Below are 16,666 nucleotides of genomic sequence, written 5' to 3'. Positions count from 1 at the left end.
TAACACAGCTGGTGTTATCTTGAATGTGTTACCTCCTGACTGGAGGGCAATTATCTTATGCCATTACAGCAACTCATGACAGAATAACCCTGCTCCTAAGAAGGGGGAGAGCCCCACGTCAGGCAGTCACCCCATGGGATAAAAGAATCTGAACAACAGGACTTGAGTTCTAGATCTTTCTGCTAGTGGGTAGTTTCTCACAACAGAGACACAATTGCAATGCTGGGTACAGTAGGGAAAGTCTACACCTATACCCCAACAGGCAGGCAGCCTCTGTGATCATAAAAGGTCTTGGAGAAGGAGACCTTGTTCCCCACCAGCACTCCACTGAAGACACAGTGGGCTTCCCCCACAGGAATGCAGCCTAGAAGAATGTATAGACAGCCTTGCTGGAACAATCCAGGGTGAGTGTATCCCCATAACAGGAGCATACTCCAGGTTCAGGCCAGCAGACAGGCAGAGTCACAATTCCTCCCTACCTGGAAGATCAACATTCCTATACATGAAAAGATGTGTCTGTATGACCCAAGTAGCTGAAACACAAAGACAGGAGTGAAGCTATGAGGTGAATAACTTTCCTGCTGACCTGGCAGGGGGGCTGAGGTAGCTCTCACTCTTCACCCTGATAAAACCTCAGCAGATTTCACTGAGAGCTCCCCCAGCAACCCTCATCAAGGTTGGGATCTTGGCCCACAGTTGGGCATTATTAGGTTGATACAAAAGTAATTGAGGTTTTTGCCGTTGATGGGAAAAACTTCAATTACCTTTGCACCAGCCCTATCTTAGCCACAACTGGTGACTATCCAGGGATACTTTCCCTACTGGACTGAAGACTGAATCATCAATTTAGTAAATAAAACAATGGAAAAAATTAAGTAAATAAATAAATTGTATGCCATGAGAGAAGGAGATAACCTTCAAAAGATCCCTGCCATTCCAACTCCATAGGAGACAGTGAACTCACCCACACACCACGAATATAACTACTACAACCAGCATCAGGGAAAGCCAGCACACAAAGGCTCTTTATAACTAACTATCTCATACACAGTCTTCATCCCTACAAGCACAAAGAAGGTCAGGAGTTTGAGACCAGCCTGGCCAACATGGCGAAGCCCCATCTCTAATAAAAATACAAAATTAGCTGTGTTTGGTGGCGCACACCTATAATCCCAGCTACTCAGGAGGCTGAGGCAGGAGAATCACTTAAACCCAGGAGGCAGAGGTTGCAATAAGCACAGATCATGTCATTGCACTCCAGCCTGGGCCACAAGAGTGAAACTCCATCTCATAAATAAATAAATATTAAAGTCTGATACTTAAGAAGGAAAAGAAGAAATTTAAAATAAAAAAGAAGTCCAATCAAAAAAAGATTCAAGAACAATTTTAAGAAACAGTCTACATAAATGAGAAGAAACCAGAAAAGTAACTCTGGTAATGACAATACAGGGTTCTATAACACCCCCAAATAATCACACCAGCTCCCGAGCAGTGGATCCAAACCAAGAAGAAATCTCTGAATTGCCAGATAAAGAATTTAGAAGGCTGATTATGAAATTACTCAAGGAGATACCACAGAAAGGTGAAAAAGACCTTAGAGAACTTTTTAAAAAAATACAGGATATGAATGAAACATTTTCCATAGAAATAGGTATCATAAAGAAAAACCAATCACAACTTCTGGAAATAAAAGACACGCTTAGTGAAAAACAAAATGCAGTAGAAATTTTCAAAAATAGACTAGAACCAGTAGAAGAAAGAATTTCAGAGCTCGAAGACAAGGTTTTCAAATTAACCCAATCAGAAAAAGACAAGGATAAAATAATCTAAAAAAAATGAACAAAGCTTCCAGTAAACTGAGGATTGTGTTAAATGCCAAATCTAAGAATAACTGGTCTTCCTGAGGAAGAAGAGAAATCAAAAAGTTAGGAAAACTCATTTGAAGGAATAATTGAGAAAAAATTTCCTGGTCTTGCTAGAGATCTAGACATCCAACTATAAGAAGCTCAAAGAACTTCTGGGAAATTCATCACAAAAAAGATAATCACCTAGACACACAGTCATCAGGTTATCTAAACTCAAGGCGAAGGAAAAACTCTTAAGAGCTGTGAGACAAAAGCATCAGGTAAACTATAAAGAAAAACCTATCAGACTAGCAGCAAATTTCCTAGCAGAAACTTTACAGCCAGAAGGAATTGGGGTCCTATCTTTAACCTCCTTAAATAAAATAATTGTCAGCCAGTAATTTTGTTTCCAGCAAACCTAAACTTCATAAATAAAGGAGAGATAAAGTTGTTTTCAGACAAAAAAAAAAATATGCTGAGAATTCGCCACTACCAAGCCAGCACTACAAGAACTGCTAAAAGCAGTTCTAAATCTTGAAAGAAAACCTCGAAATACGCCCAAAATACAACCAACTAAAAGCATTAATCTCACAAGACCTATAAAACAATAACACAATTTAAAAAAAGGTATTCAGGCAACAACCAGCATGATAAATAAAACAGTACCTCATATCTCAATACTAACACTGATAGTAAATGGCCTAAATGCTCCACTTAAAAGATAAAGAATGGCAGAATGAATAAAAATCCACCAACCAAGTAATTGCTGAGACTCACTTAACACATAAGGACTCACATATACTTAAGGTAAAGGGGTGGAAAAAGATAGTCCATGCAAACGGACACCAAAAGTGAGCAGGAGTAGCTACTTTAAAATAACAACAGTTTAAAAAGACAAAGAGGGATATTATATAGTGATAAGAGGACTACTCCAACAGGAAAATATCACAGTCCTAAACACATACGTACCTAACACAGGAGCTCCACAATTCATAAAAAAAATTACTACTAGACCTAAGAAATGAGATAGACAGCAACACAATAATAGTAGGGGACTTCAATACTCCACTGACAGCACTAGACAGGTCATCAAGACAGAAAGTCAACAATGAACCAGTGGATTTAAACTACATCCTAGAACAAATGGACTTAGATATTTATAAAACTTACTACCCCAAAACTGCAGAATATGCACTCTTTTCATGAGGACATGAAACATTCTCCAAGACAGACCACATGATAGGCCAAAAAACACTTCTGAATAAATTTAAGAAAATCAAAATCATATTAAGCATCCTTTCAGACCACTGTAGAATAAAACTGAAATCAACTCCAAAGGGAACCCTCAAAACTATACAAATAAATGTAAATTAAATAATCTCCTATTGAATGATCTTTGGGCCAACAATGAAATCAAGATGGAAATTTAAAAAGTCTTTGACCTGAATAATAGTAACACAACTTATCAAAACCTCTGGGATACAGCAAAAATAGTGCTAAGAGGAAAATTCATGGCATTAAATGCCTACATCAAGAAGTGTGAAAGAGCCCAAATATTGACAATCAAATATCACACCTCTAGGAACTGGAGAAACAAGGTCAAACTAAACCTAAAGCTAGAAGAAAAGAAATAACAAAATCAGACCAGGACTAAATAAAATTGAAACAAAAAAAATACAAGAGATAAATAAAACAAAGATCTGTTTATTTGAAAAGATTAAGAAAACTGATTGACCATTAGAGAGATTAAACAAAAGAAAAGAAGAGAGAATATCCAAATCAGCTCAAGTAGAAATGAAAAGAGAGATATTACAACTGACACCACAGAAATGCAAAAGATCATTGAAGGCTACCATGAACACCTTTGTGCACACAAACTAGAAAACCTAGAAGAGATGGATACATTCCTGGAAATATACAACCCTGCTAGATTAAGTAAGGAAGAAGTAGAAACTGAACAGACCAATAGCGAAATCGAAACAGTAGTTTACAAATTGCCAACAAAAACAGATTCCAGGACCAGATGGATTCACAGCTAAACTGTATCAGACACTCAAAGAGGAATTGGTACCAATCCTACTGAAACTATTACAAAAAAAAAAAAAAGAAAGAAAGAAAGAAAGAAAGAAAGAAAGAAAGAAAGAAAGAAAGAAAGAAAGGGAGTCCTCCCTAGATCACTCTATGAAGCCAGTATCACCCAAATACCAAAACCAGGAAAGGACATAACAAAAAAAAAAAGAAAACTACAGACCAATATCCCTGATGAACACAGATGCAAAAATCCTCAACAAAATACTAGCTAACTGAATCCCAACAGCATATCAAAAAGATAATACATCACAAGCAAGTGGGTTTCATACCAGGGATGCAGGGATGGTTTAACATACACAAGTCAGTAAATGTGATATATCACATAAACGGAATTAAAACTAAAAATCATAAGATCATCTCAATAGAAGCAGAAAAAGCATTTTAAAAAAATCCTGGCTCCCTTAGTGACAAAAACCTTCTGCAAAATTGGCATAGAAGGAACAGACCTCAAGGTAATAAAAGCCATTTATGACAAGCCCACAGCCAATATCATACTAAATGGGGAAAAATTGAGAGCATTCCCAATGAGAACTGAAACAAGACAAGGATAATCACTTTCACCACTTCTATTCAACATGATATTGGAAGTCTTAGCCAAAGAAATCAGACAAAAGAAAGAAAGAAAGGACACTCAAATCGGAAAAGAGGAAGTCAAACCACTGCTGTTCACCAATGATATGACAGTATACCTAGAAAATTCTAAGAACTCATCCAAGAAGCTCCTAGATCTAACAAATAATTCAGTAAAGTCTCAGGATACAAAATCAATGTACACAAATCAGTAGGACTGCTATACACCAACAATGACCAAGCTGAGAATCAAATCAATAATTCAATCCCTTTTACGACAGCTACAAAACAGAAACAAAAAATAAACAAACAAAAAAACCTCAGGAGGTGGAAGATCTCTACAAGAAAACTATAAAACACTGCTGAAAGAAATTATAGATGACACAAACAAATAGAAACATGTCCTATGCTCATGGATGGGTACAATCAATATTGTCAAAATGACCATACCGCCAAAAGTGATCTACGGATTCAATACAATTCACATCAAAATATCATCATCGTTCTCCACAGAACTAGAAGAAAACAATCCTTAAATTCATATGGAACCAAAAAAGAGCCCACGTAGCTGAAGTAATACTAAGCAAGAAGAACAAATCTGAAGGCATCATATTACCCAACTTCAAACTACACTGCAAACTAGGCTACAGTTACCAAAACATGGTATTGGTATAAAAGTAGGCACGTAGACCAATGGAACACAGTAGAGAACCAAGAAATAAAGCCAAATACTTACAGCCAATTGATCTTAGGTAAAGCAAATAAAAACAGAATGGGAAAAGCACACACACCCTGTTCAACAAATCATGTTGGAATAACTGGCAAGCCACATGTAGAAGAATGAAACTGGATCCTCATCTCTCACCTCATACAAAAATCAACTCAAGATGGATCAAAGACTTAAATCTAAGACCTGAAACCATGAAAATTCCAGAAGATAACATCAGAAAAACTCTTCTAGACATTGGCTTAGGCAAAGAGTAGTTCATGACCAAGAATCCAAAAGCAAATGCAACAAAAACAAAAATAAATAGATGGGACCTAATTAAACTAAAAAGCTTCTACACAGCAAACAAAATAGCAGAGAAAACAGACAACTGACAGAGTGGGAGAAAATACTCACAAACTATGCATCTGACAAAGAACTAATATCCAGCATCTACAAGAAACTCAAACAAATCAGCAAAAAAAAGAACAAATAATGGCATCAGAAAGTAGGCAAAGACCATGAAGAGACAATTCTTACAATATGCAAATGTCCAACAAACATGAAAAAATGCTTAACATCACTAATTATCAGAGAAATGGAAATTAAAACCACAATGCGATACCATCTTACTCCTGCAAGAATGGCCATAATTAAAAATAAAAAAATAACAGATGTTGGTGTGGATGTGGTGAAAAGGGAACACTTTTACACTGCTGGTGGGAATGTAAGCTAGTACAACCACTATGGAAAACAGTATGGAGATTCCTTAAAGAACTGAAAGTAGAACTACTATTCAATCCAGCAATCCCACTACTGGGTATTTACCCACAGAAAAAAAGTCATTATATAAAAAAGTCACTTGCACATGCATGTGCAGCACAATTTGCAATTGTGAAAATATGTAACCAACCTAAATGCCCATCAACCAATGAGTGGATCAAGAAAATGTGGTATATATACAACCTGGAATACTATTCAGACATAAAAAGGAACAAAATAAGGGTATTTGCAGCAACCCAGATGAAGTTGGAGAACATTATCCCAAGTGAAGTAACTCAGGTATTGAAAACCAACTATTGTATGGTTTTACTAATAAGTGGGGGCTAAGCTATGATAATTCAAAGGCATAAAAATAAGACAATGCACATTGGGGACTTGGGAACACTGGGAGGGGTAAGGGACAAAATACTGCACACTGGAGACAGTGTAAACTGCTCAGGTGACAGGTGCACCAAAATCTCAGAAATCACTACTAAAGAACTCATCCATTTAACCTAAAACCACCTGTTCCTGAAAAACTTAAAATGTTTTAAAATGGGCAAAATATCTCAACAGATACTTCATCAAAGATACACAGATGGCAAATAAGCATATGAAAAGATGCTTCACATCATGTCACTGGAGAATTACAAATTAAAACAATAATAAGATATCACTACATACCTACTAGCAGGGTGAAAATCCGAAACACTGATGATGGTAAATGCTGGGGAGAACATGGAGCAAAAGGAAGTCTCATTCATTGCTAGTAGGAATGCAAAATGGTACAACCACTTAGAAGGGTAGCTTGACAGCACTATTCACAATAGCAAAGATACAGAATCAACCCAAATGTTCACCAATAACAGATTGGATTTAAAAAAAATGGTACATATACACCATGGAATACTATGCAGCCGTAAAAAGGAATGAGATCATGTCTTTTGCACGAATATGGATGGAGCTGTAGGCTATTATCCTTAGCAAGTAAACGCAGGAACAGAAAACCAAATATTGCATGTTCTCACTTATAAGTGGGAGCTAAATGATGAGAACTTACAAACACAAAGAAACCACAGACACCGGGGTCTCCTTGAGGGTAGTGGGTGGGAGCAAAGAGGGGAGCAGAAAAGATAACTATTGGGTAATGAGCTTAATAGCTGGGTGATGAAATAATCTGCACAATAAATGCCCATGATACGAGTCTACCTGCGTAACGAACCTTCACATGTACACCTGAACCTAAAATAGAAGTTGAACAAAGAAGTCAATAAATAAATAAAAGTAAAAGGCTCATTCACCATGATCAGTAAGATTTATCCCAGAGATGCAAGGACGGTTCAACATATCCAAATCAATAAACATGATACACCACATTAATAGAATGAAAGACAAAAACAACACGATCATTTTAATGAATGCAGAAAAAGCATCTGACAAACTTCAACATCCTTTTGTGATAAAAACTCTCAACAAATTAATTATACAAGGTATGTACCGCAACATAATAAAAGCCATATATGATAAGGCCACAACTAATATACCCAATGGCAAAAAGTTAAAAGCATTTCCTCTAAGATCAGGAACAAGACTCTTGCCACTTCTATTTAACATAGCACTGGAAGTTCTAGTCAAAGCAATTAGGCAAGAGAAAGAAATGAAAGGCATACAAATTGGAAAAGAAGAAGTAAAATTGTCTCTTTTCCCAGATTACATGATATTATACATAGAAGATCTTAAATATGCCACCAAAAAGTTGTTAGAACTAATAAATAAAATCAGGGAACTGCAGCACACAAAGTGAACATACAAAAAAGCAGTTATATTTCTATACACTATTGAAGATGATCTACCCAAAAAAGAAAGCAATCCCATTTAAAACAACATCAGAAAGAATAAAACACTTAAGAATAAACTTAACCCAAGAGGTGAAAGAGCTGTATATTGAAAACTATCAAACCATAATGAACAAAAATGAAGATACAAATGTCAAGATATCCTATGTTCATGAATTGGAAGAATTAATGTTGTTAAAATATCCATACTACCCAAAGCAATCCACAGATTCAATTCTAATGGCATTTTTCAAAGACACAGAAAAAATAAACAATTGCAAAATTTGTATGGAATCACAAAAGACTCTGAATAGCCAAAGTAGGTGTACAACCAAAGCAAATGAAATCAGCAATTGCAAAGATACCTGCACTCCCATGTTCATTGCAGGATTTATTCACAATAGCCAAAACATGAAAACAACCTAAGTGTCTAACCTAAGTGTCTGCCAACAGATCAATGGATGAAGAAATTGTGGTGTAGACACACACACACACACACACACACACACACACACACACACAAACGGGTTATTATTCAACCATAAAAAAAGAAAGAAATCCTGTTATTTGCAACAACATGGATAACCCTCAAGGGTATTATGCTAAGTAAAGTAAGTCAGACAAAGAAAGACAAACTCTGTATAATTTTATCTGTACGTGGAATCTTAAGAAGTTGAACTTACTGAACTAGAGAATAGAATGGCAGTTACCAGGGGCAAAGGTGAAGGAAAGGGGAGAGGTTGGGAGGTTGGCCAAAGGGCACAAACTTTCAATGATAAGATAGGTAAGTTCAAGGGATACAATACACAGCATGGTGAAGTGATACATATAAACTAATTTGATTCTGGTAATCATTCCACAAAATATATGTATATCAAATCATCACACTGTACACCTTAAAATCAAACAATTTTATTTGTCAGTTATACCTCAATAAAGCTGGGGAAAAAAAGAAAAAAAAAATACATAAACCCAGAGGGTCTTATAGCTACCTGTTCCCCAGGTACATCTTGAATTTACCATTCCCTAGAACTTCTTAATAGCTAAAATCATAAATTCAGCAAGTTTTTTTCTGAGTACAACCTTCTATAATTACAGTTTCGATTTCCTTACTGATCTACTTCAGTTCTTACAGGTAAAGTTACCTACCTTAGAAGACGTTTAGTGAGAATTAAATGAAATAATGTGTATCAACAGCTTAGCACAGTACCTGATACACAGTAAGTCCTCAAGAAATCATAGACAAATTTTGATTTTAAGTATTCTATTACAAACAAATTATCTGCCAATATCCAAATTGTCCTCAAACTCACTCTCAACCTCTGGCATTAAATGAAACTTGGCTTTTACTTGACACTACTATTATATATTCCTCCCAATCCACTTAATTGAAGGCCAGACCTCCAGCAATTCCCCCTGATTTCAGAAGATCTGGGAGATCAGCATAGTCCTTGCTTCTCAAGCACCATGATCTCCACAAATCTTAGCCATTTCTAACACAATTACCCTACCTTGCAATTATTAGAAATTGTTTCACCTTCGAGATCCTAAATGCTTGAAATTTCCCTCATTAAAATAGAATGCTCTTTCAATTCTCCTACTCTTTTTGAACTAAATCTTCTTTCTCACTATGGCCATAAATCTTCTAGTACCCTAGTCCATCACTTCAATCTTCTTTGTTTGTCTCCTTATCCAGAGTAGATGACTATTATTTGGATAAATTCCCTAGATCTTCTAACATTCTCACCTTGACAACACTCAGCACTTGAGCAACCCACTGTCTCCTCTTCCCCTATGCTGTGAGCACTGCTGGAGAAAATCACTACTAGAGCCAACATTAGCCGGGCCCTCACTTCTCAGCAATTATTAATATTTTATTCAATGTCTACTGATACTTTACTGAATTCCTACAACACCTTTTCCAAGCCTATCCCATTCTTAAACTCCTAAAGGCACATTTTACTCTCTCAGCAGATGACCTTACACCCAGAAGATACAGACCTCCAATGTGAGCTCCCTCCTTGACCTCCTTCGTTCTTCAAAATCACTTTGTATCTTCACCTTCTATCTTGACCAACTCTGGCCTTTGAAGCAAAGTGTGTCTCCTCTTTGCCAAGGTTAATCCCTCCACTTGTTCTCTTGATTTTACCACTGTCTTACAAAGTATGGTTAAGAGTCCGGGTTCAGGACTTAAACCATGTGATTTCAGATCCAGCTCTACCACTTTACTCCTGTATGACCTCGGAGTTACTCAACCTTTTTAAGCTTCTGTTTCCCTACCTGCAAAAAGTGATTAATAACAGTTCCTACTCATAAGGCCAATGTGAAACATAAATGAGAGAATCCACATAAAGTGCTTAGCAAAATTCCTAGCATGCAGTCAATATTCAATAACATAATAGCTGTAAATACTATTACCTTTCCCTCTAGATACCTCCTGGTACATTTTCCCTTGTCTCCAAAGTAGCTCAAGTCTTCTGTCTCCTGTTTTGTTTTTAGTTTTTTTTTTTTTTTTAATTAAAAGACACCTTTTCTGGAATTTGCTACCCTCATTCCAAGATTTCGTTCCTTTCTTTCACCACCAAAGAGTAATGTATAACTCCTTTCCAGAGGAAGCATGGAGGAGTGGAAAGACTTTGGGGATAAATATACTGTTTGAACCTAGTTCTTCCACTTAGTGGTTGTATGGCCTGGAGCAAGCAGTTTTTCTAACCCTCCGTTTTTTCATCTGTAAAATGGATATATTACCCATTTCTTAGGGTCATCAAGAGGATTAAACTAAAATAATATATGTAAATCATCTGGCCAAAGTAGGTGCTAAATGAATGCCAGTTCTCCATCCCTTATTCTTTTCTTAACCCCTTACAATCTTGGTTGTTCCTCTACCACTCTATTTATCTCTTTAGCTCACTTCAGCTCTTATTAGCATGGTTTTGAATAATCTGACTCCTCTAAACCTTAATTTTCAACTGTAAAATGGTAATAATACCCACCACATAAAGCTGTCTTGAGAATTAGTGAATTAACACATGTAACGTGTTTTAGCATAGTGCCTGGCCTGGAGTAAGCACTTAATAAATGATAACTGCAGCAACTTATTAATGGTGAAATCAAAGGACTGTTCAACTCTCTTCTCTAAGTTTCAATGACAACACACTATTCTGGTTTGCTTTTTGCCACTGACCATTCCTTCTGTCTGTGGACCTTCTCCATGAAGCCTTTCTTTACTCTCTTCAAACCAAGTGTGAGCTCTCTCTCTTTTTGAGCCTCAGAGCACTCTGTACTTCTCTTGAGGTAAGAAACTCCCCTTACTCTTAATCACAATCATTTGTGTTATATGTGTTATATCTCCACCACTTAATCTCTTTTGTCCTCATTGCCTGGCACTTTATTCATGTAGAACATGTTGACTACCTAATATACATCAGACTTGTGCCAGGTACTACGGATACAAAATATAATTACTGTCTTCAAGGAACTTAAAGTTTAGGTAGCTAGAACAGACAAGTAAGTAGTCTGTATGTGCAGTGGAATAAATGCTTGGTTAAGAGTGTGCCCAGAGTCCTCTGGGAGCACAAACAAGTGTTATTTAAAATAGACTGGCGAGGACCGGGCGCGGTGGCTCACGCCTGTAATCCCAGTACTTTGAGAGGCCCAGGAGGGTGTATCATGAGGTCGGGAGTTCGAGACCTGCCTGACCAACATGGTGAAACTCCGTCTCTACTAAAAAATAAAAAAATTAGCCGGGCATGGTGGCGCGCGCCTGTAGTCCCGGCTACTCAGGAGGCTGTGGCAGGGAATCACTTGAACCCGGGGGGAGCGGGGGGCGGGGAGGTTGCAGTGAGCCGAGATCACGCCACTGCACTCAAGTCTGGGAGACAGAGCAAGACTCTGTCTCAAAAATAAAAAATAAAATAAAATAGACTGGGGAGATCAAGGACACTGTTAGACAGGCATTTTTGTGTTTTGCCTATGGGGAGGCTATACACAAATATCTGTTGAATTAAAGAATGAACTATAAATGCAACTAGATAAGCATGGGAAAAGGCACTTTAGGCCCAGAGAAAGAGCACGTAAAAAAGCAAGGAGGGGTCAAGCAAGTAGCTCAGCATCGACAGGAGGAGGGTTCCTGAGTGACAAGAGATAAGGCTGGAAAGTCTAGGTAAAATCAGGTGTTCTAGACATAAGAGTATGACCTGACCCCAGAGGGGAGATGATGACATGCCCATACAGTTTTGTAAATGGGGGGGTGGGATGGGGGTGGGGAGGCAAAAAATCAAATTTGCATTTTGGTAGATGTACTCTGGCAACACAGAAAACGGATTACATGAGAGCCAGGCTTGAGGCAGCAAGTTCAGGTAGGAGGTTGTTGAAAGAACTCAGATGAAGTATGAGAACCAGAACTGCAGACGCTGCCGACTTAAACTTCAGCGAAACTGAATTATTCATATTGTATCTCCTGCAAGCCTAACAGAATATTTTACACTTAAAACCCGCTACGTAAATACCTGTAGACTACCATTATTAAACACTACTTAGGGAACTGCAGCAAGCAGCCAGCTGAGTCACTCACTGTACACGGATTCCCAAGTAAAGGCATATTTTCCAAGCGTAAAACTCGAAAGAAACAGGTTATTCGAGCACAGAGAGCAACAACACTACTTGTAAACCAGCGCACTGCTGAGAGACTATGGGACCTCTCTATCCTGGTCAGTTTCACCCCAAATGTTTCAACAAAGTCCTTCCATAGGGTCATGAGGCCTTGCCCTGTGCGCCGAGACAAAAGCCCAGGATTTTTTTTTCTCTCTTTATTGCAGCTCAAGACCGAAACATCTACTGCGGCTCGTCGCCTGGCCAACCATTTTCACCCAGCCGTTTCCCAGTTTTGTATTGTGCCACTGTGTAAATCGACAACCGAAGGGGATTGAGGAAGCAGTGTCCCAGACTGATAAAACCCTAATGGGGAAAGGCAGGTGTCTTGAGGCTTCAAACAATAAAGATTGTAATTATGTCAAAACCCACCTCCACCCCGCCCCTTGCTCCGGGGCTCCTTCAGAAGTTAGTAGGATCCCTTTTACAGTTACCGGGATGCTATCGGCAACCACAGAAATTAAGCAAGTTCGTTTTCGCTTACCCTGATGGCCGCCATGTCTACGACCCTTTCCGCCAAGGTTTTCAGACGGAGAGCGGAGAGGGACAAATCAGTTCGACTAGGCTCCCCTTCCGACAGCCCCGCCCCGTTACGCCCGTTGCCTGCCAGTTACCGCCTTTTCTCCCCTCCTCCGGCGGCCGTGGCAACTGCTGTTGCCTGCCAGTTACCGCCTTTTCTCCGCCCTCCTCCAGCGGTCTTGGCAACTGCTGCAGTTTTGGTTGGCTGTCTTCCGGAGAAACTGTTCACCCTTGTGGTTGCCCTTCCCGGTCCCAGATAAAGCCTTTCAGAATATTATCCATAGTCTAGGTGGGAGTTATTTTCCTGGGTGCAGAACTTTTAATTATTTTGTTTCAGGCATATGTGATATGTCTACATAAGGACTTAATACCCAAGTGTACCTGCTTTAATAATTAATTATATAGTCAGAAAAAGAAGTTATTACCTCTGCGAAACATGAGTAAGTTCATTCATTCTAAAACTATGTCACGGAGAGCTTACTCTATGCCAGGCAGTTGTTCGGGGCACAGACAAAACATAGTGGCTTCCTCGTAGAGCTTATGATTCCAGGAGTAAAAGAGACAAACGCTATGAAGGAAAATAAAACAGTGTGGGAATGAGGTGGGAGTTTACTGGTTTATATAAATGAGAGAAAGACTCTCTGATAAGCTCATTTGATAAAAGTCCTGAAGGAATTTAGAGAAGAGGGTTGCATAGGGAAGGAACAGCAATGAAAAAGGCCAGTGAGGCTGGAGCAATAATTTCAGAGGTAGCGAAGTAATGCAGCGTAAGGGCTTTCGTGCTGCCAAAATAAATTTGGATTTTATGCTGAATAAGATGGGAAATCATTGCAGGATTTTGAGCAAAGGTGTGATGTGATCTAATTTACATTTTTAAAGGATGATTTTGGTACTATCAGGAGAATATACTAAGGGTATATTGCCATATTCACAACAGGAGCAAGGTCTTCCGTAGGCCTCCATGAAGGATTCTGAGGAAAGAGGATGCTCATAATATGCCCATTAACAGTCCCAATATTAATTCACGTATTCATTCATTCAGTCAACAAATATTTATTAAGTACAAACTATATACTAGGCATTAGTTGATACCTATTACATTTCATACCGAAAACAGATCCTTTTTTAACAGAACTATCCTGTAAATGACAAAATTGTTTTAAGAAATAATGATGAAATGAAACTAATAATACTGGCTGCAAAAGAAACATTGAATGACTATTTTCTTTTATTGAACTTAATATAAACATATACATACATATATATGCCAATATAAAAATAAAATGCAAAATAAATAGTACAGAACCAAAAAGGAAAAAAATGAATCAAGGTGTTTTAATTGCATTAATGTATTTTTCAAAGGAAAAAAACTTATATCTATATGGTGGTCTACCACAGGAATGAATAATAATATTACAGTTTCTGGTTTTGAGCCTTAACTTCTGTATATTTGTCAATAACTTCATCCAAATTTAACATTTCTGCATATTAAATAAATAGTATACCTAGATTTGTCAAGCTAACTTTGTTCGTAACTGATTGATGCACACGTTTTATTGATTTTAATATGTCAGGTTTATTTCACAATAACCAAGAGGCAAATAGGAAAAGTCTTAAAATTGTGAATAAGCTTAGAATAAATTTATAACAATTTTATTTCCCAAAAATTTTAGGAATTTCAATAACACCCATGTTTTGTTGTTGTAGTTGTTGTTGCTTCTTTTCCAACTTTAACTTTTATTTTGGGTTTGGGTACGTGTGCAGATTTGTTATACAGGAAAATTGCATGTCAAGTGGGTTTGACATACAGATTATTTCCTCAGCCAGGTAATAAGCATAGCACTTGATAGGTAGTTTTTCAATTCCTTCCACCTTCCACCATTAAGTAGGCACCAGTGTCTATTGTTTCCATCTTTGTGTCTATGCATACTCATCATTTAGTTCCCACTTATAAGTCAGAACCTGCAGTATTTGGTTTTCTGTTCCTGCATTAGTTCCCTGAGGATGATGGCCTCCAGCTCCACCCATGGTGCTGCCAAGGATATGATCTCATTCTTTTTTATGTTTTTTATGGCTGCATAGTATTCCATGGTGTATGTGTATCACATTTTCTTTAGCCAGTCTACTGTTGATGGTCGTTTAGGTTGAGTCGATGTCTTTGCTAGTGAGAATAGTGTTGTGATGAACAGACCCATGCGTGTGTCTTTATAGTAGAATGACTTATATTACTTTGGGTACATATCCAATAATGGACTCCCTATTCAATAAATGGTGCTGGGAAAACTGGCAAGCCATAGGCAGAAGACTGAAACTGGACCCCTTCCTTATACCATAATAAAAGATTAACTCAAGATGGATTAACACGGTGAAACCCCGTCTCTACTAAAAACACAAAAAACTAGCCGGGCGAGATGGCGGGCGCCTGTAGTCCCAGCCACTCGGGAGGCTGAGCCAGGAGAATGGCGTGAACCCGGGAGGCGGAGCTTGCAGTGAGCCGAGATCGCGCCACTGCACTCCAGCCTGGGGGACAGAGCAAGACTCCGTCTCAAAAAAAAAAAAAAAAAAAAAAAAAAAAAAAAAAAAAGACTTAAATGTAAAACCCAAAACTATAAAAACCCTTTAAGACAACCTAGGCAATGCCATTCTGGACATAGGAACTAGCAAAGATTTCATGATGAAGATACCAAAACCATTGCAACAAAAGCAAAAACTGACATATGGTATCTAATAAAACTAAAGAACTTCTGCACAGCAAAAGAAACTATCAATAAACAGCGTACAGAATGGGAGAAAATAATATCCAGCTTCTGTAAGGAACTTAAACAAATTTACAAGAAAATCAAACAACCCCATTAAAAAGTGGGCAAAGGACATGAAAAGACACTTTTCAAAAGAAGATATACATGCAGCCAACAATCATATGAAAAACAGCTCAATATCAGTGATCATTAGAGAAATGTAAATCAAAACCACAATGAGATACCATCTCACACCAGTCAGAATGGCTATTATTAAAAAGTCAAAAAATAACAGATGCTGGTGAGGTTGCAGAGAAAAGGGTACACTAATACACTGTTGCTGGGAGTGTAAATTAGTTCAACAATTATGGAAAGCAGTGTGGCAATTCCTTAAAGAGCTAGAAACAGAAATACCATTCAACTCAGCAATCCCATTACTGAGTAAAAACACAAAAGAATATAAATTGTTCTATCATGAAGACACATGCACACATATGTTTATTGCAGCACTATTCCCAATAACAAAGACATGGAATCAACTTAAATGTACAATCACTGTGGACTGGGTAAAGAAAATATGGTACATATATGCCATGAAATACTACACAGCTGAAAAAAGAATGACATCATGTCCTTTGAAGCAACAAGGATGGAGCTGGAGGCCTTTATTCTTAAACTAATGCAGGAACAGAAAACCAAATATCACATGCTCTCACTTATAAGTGGGAGCTAAATTATGAGAGCATGTGAACACAAAGAGGGGAACAACAGACATTGGGGCCCACTTGAGGGTAGAGGGTGGGAGGAAGGAGAAGTTCAGAAAAATAACTATTTGGTGCTAGGCTTAGTACCTGGGTGATGAAATAATCTGTACAACAAACCCGCATAACACAACTTTACCTATATAACAAATCTGCACATGTACCTCAGAACCTAAAAGTTTTTTTAAAA

The 16,666-nt window shown here is 37.9% G+C and overlaps 1 protein-coding gene across 4 annotated transcripts in view; it reads right to left on the bottom strand.

The window, feature by feature from the left end:
• The window catches only part of APOOL (apolipoprotein O like), an 89,134-nt gene extending 76,093 nt beyond the window's left edge, over positions 1–13,041 (bottom strand). For 2 of the 4 annotated variants that reach the window (XM_050776419.1, XM_050776415.1), the window contains exon 1: positions 12,943–13,041. In XM_050776419.1, the coding sequence (XP_050632376.1) occupies positions 12,943–12,957 (15 nt within the window). In that variant the 5' untranslated portion in view covers positions 12,958–13,041. Of the gene's footprint in view, positions 1–6,657; positions 6,740–12,830 lie in introns of those variants that run through there. The other 2 variants (XM_050776416.1, XM_050776418.1) reach the window with 2 other exon arrangements.
• Between the last annotated feature and the right edge of the window lie 3,625 nt (positions 13,042–16,666).

This window comes from Macaca thibetana, chromosome X (assembly GCF_024542745.1).
Source record: "Macaca thibetana thibetana isolate TM-01 chromosome X, ASM2454274v1, whole genome shotgun sequence".
Classification (NCBI taxonomy): domain Eukaryota; kingdom Metazoa; phylum Chordata; class Mammalia; order Primates; family Cercopithecidae; genus Macaca; species Macaca thibetana.
This window is presented reverse-complemented; position numbering and strand designations above follow the sequence as displayed.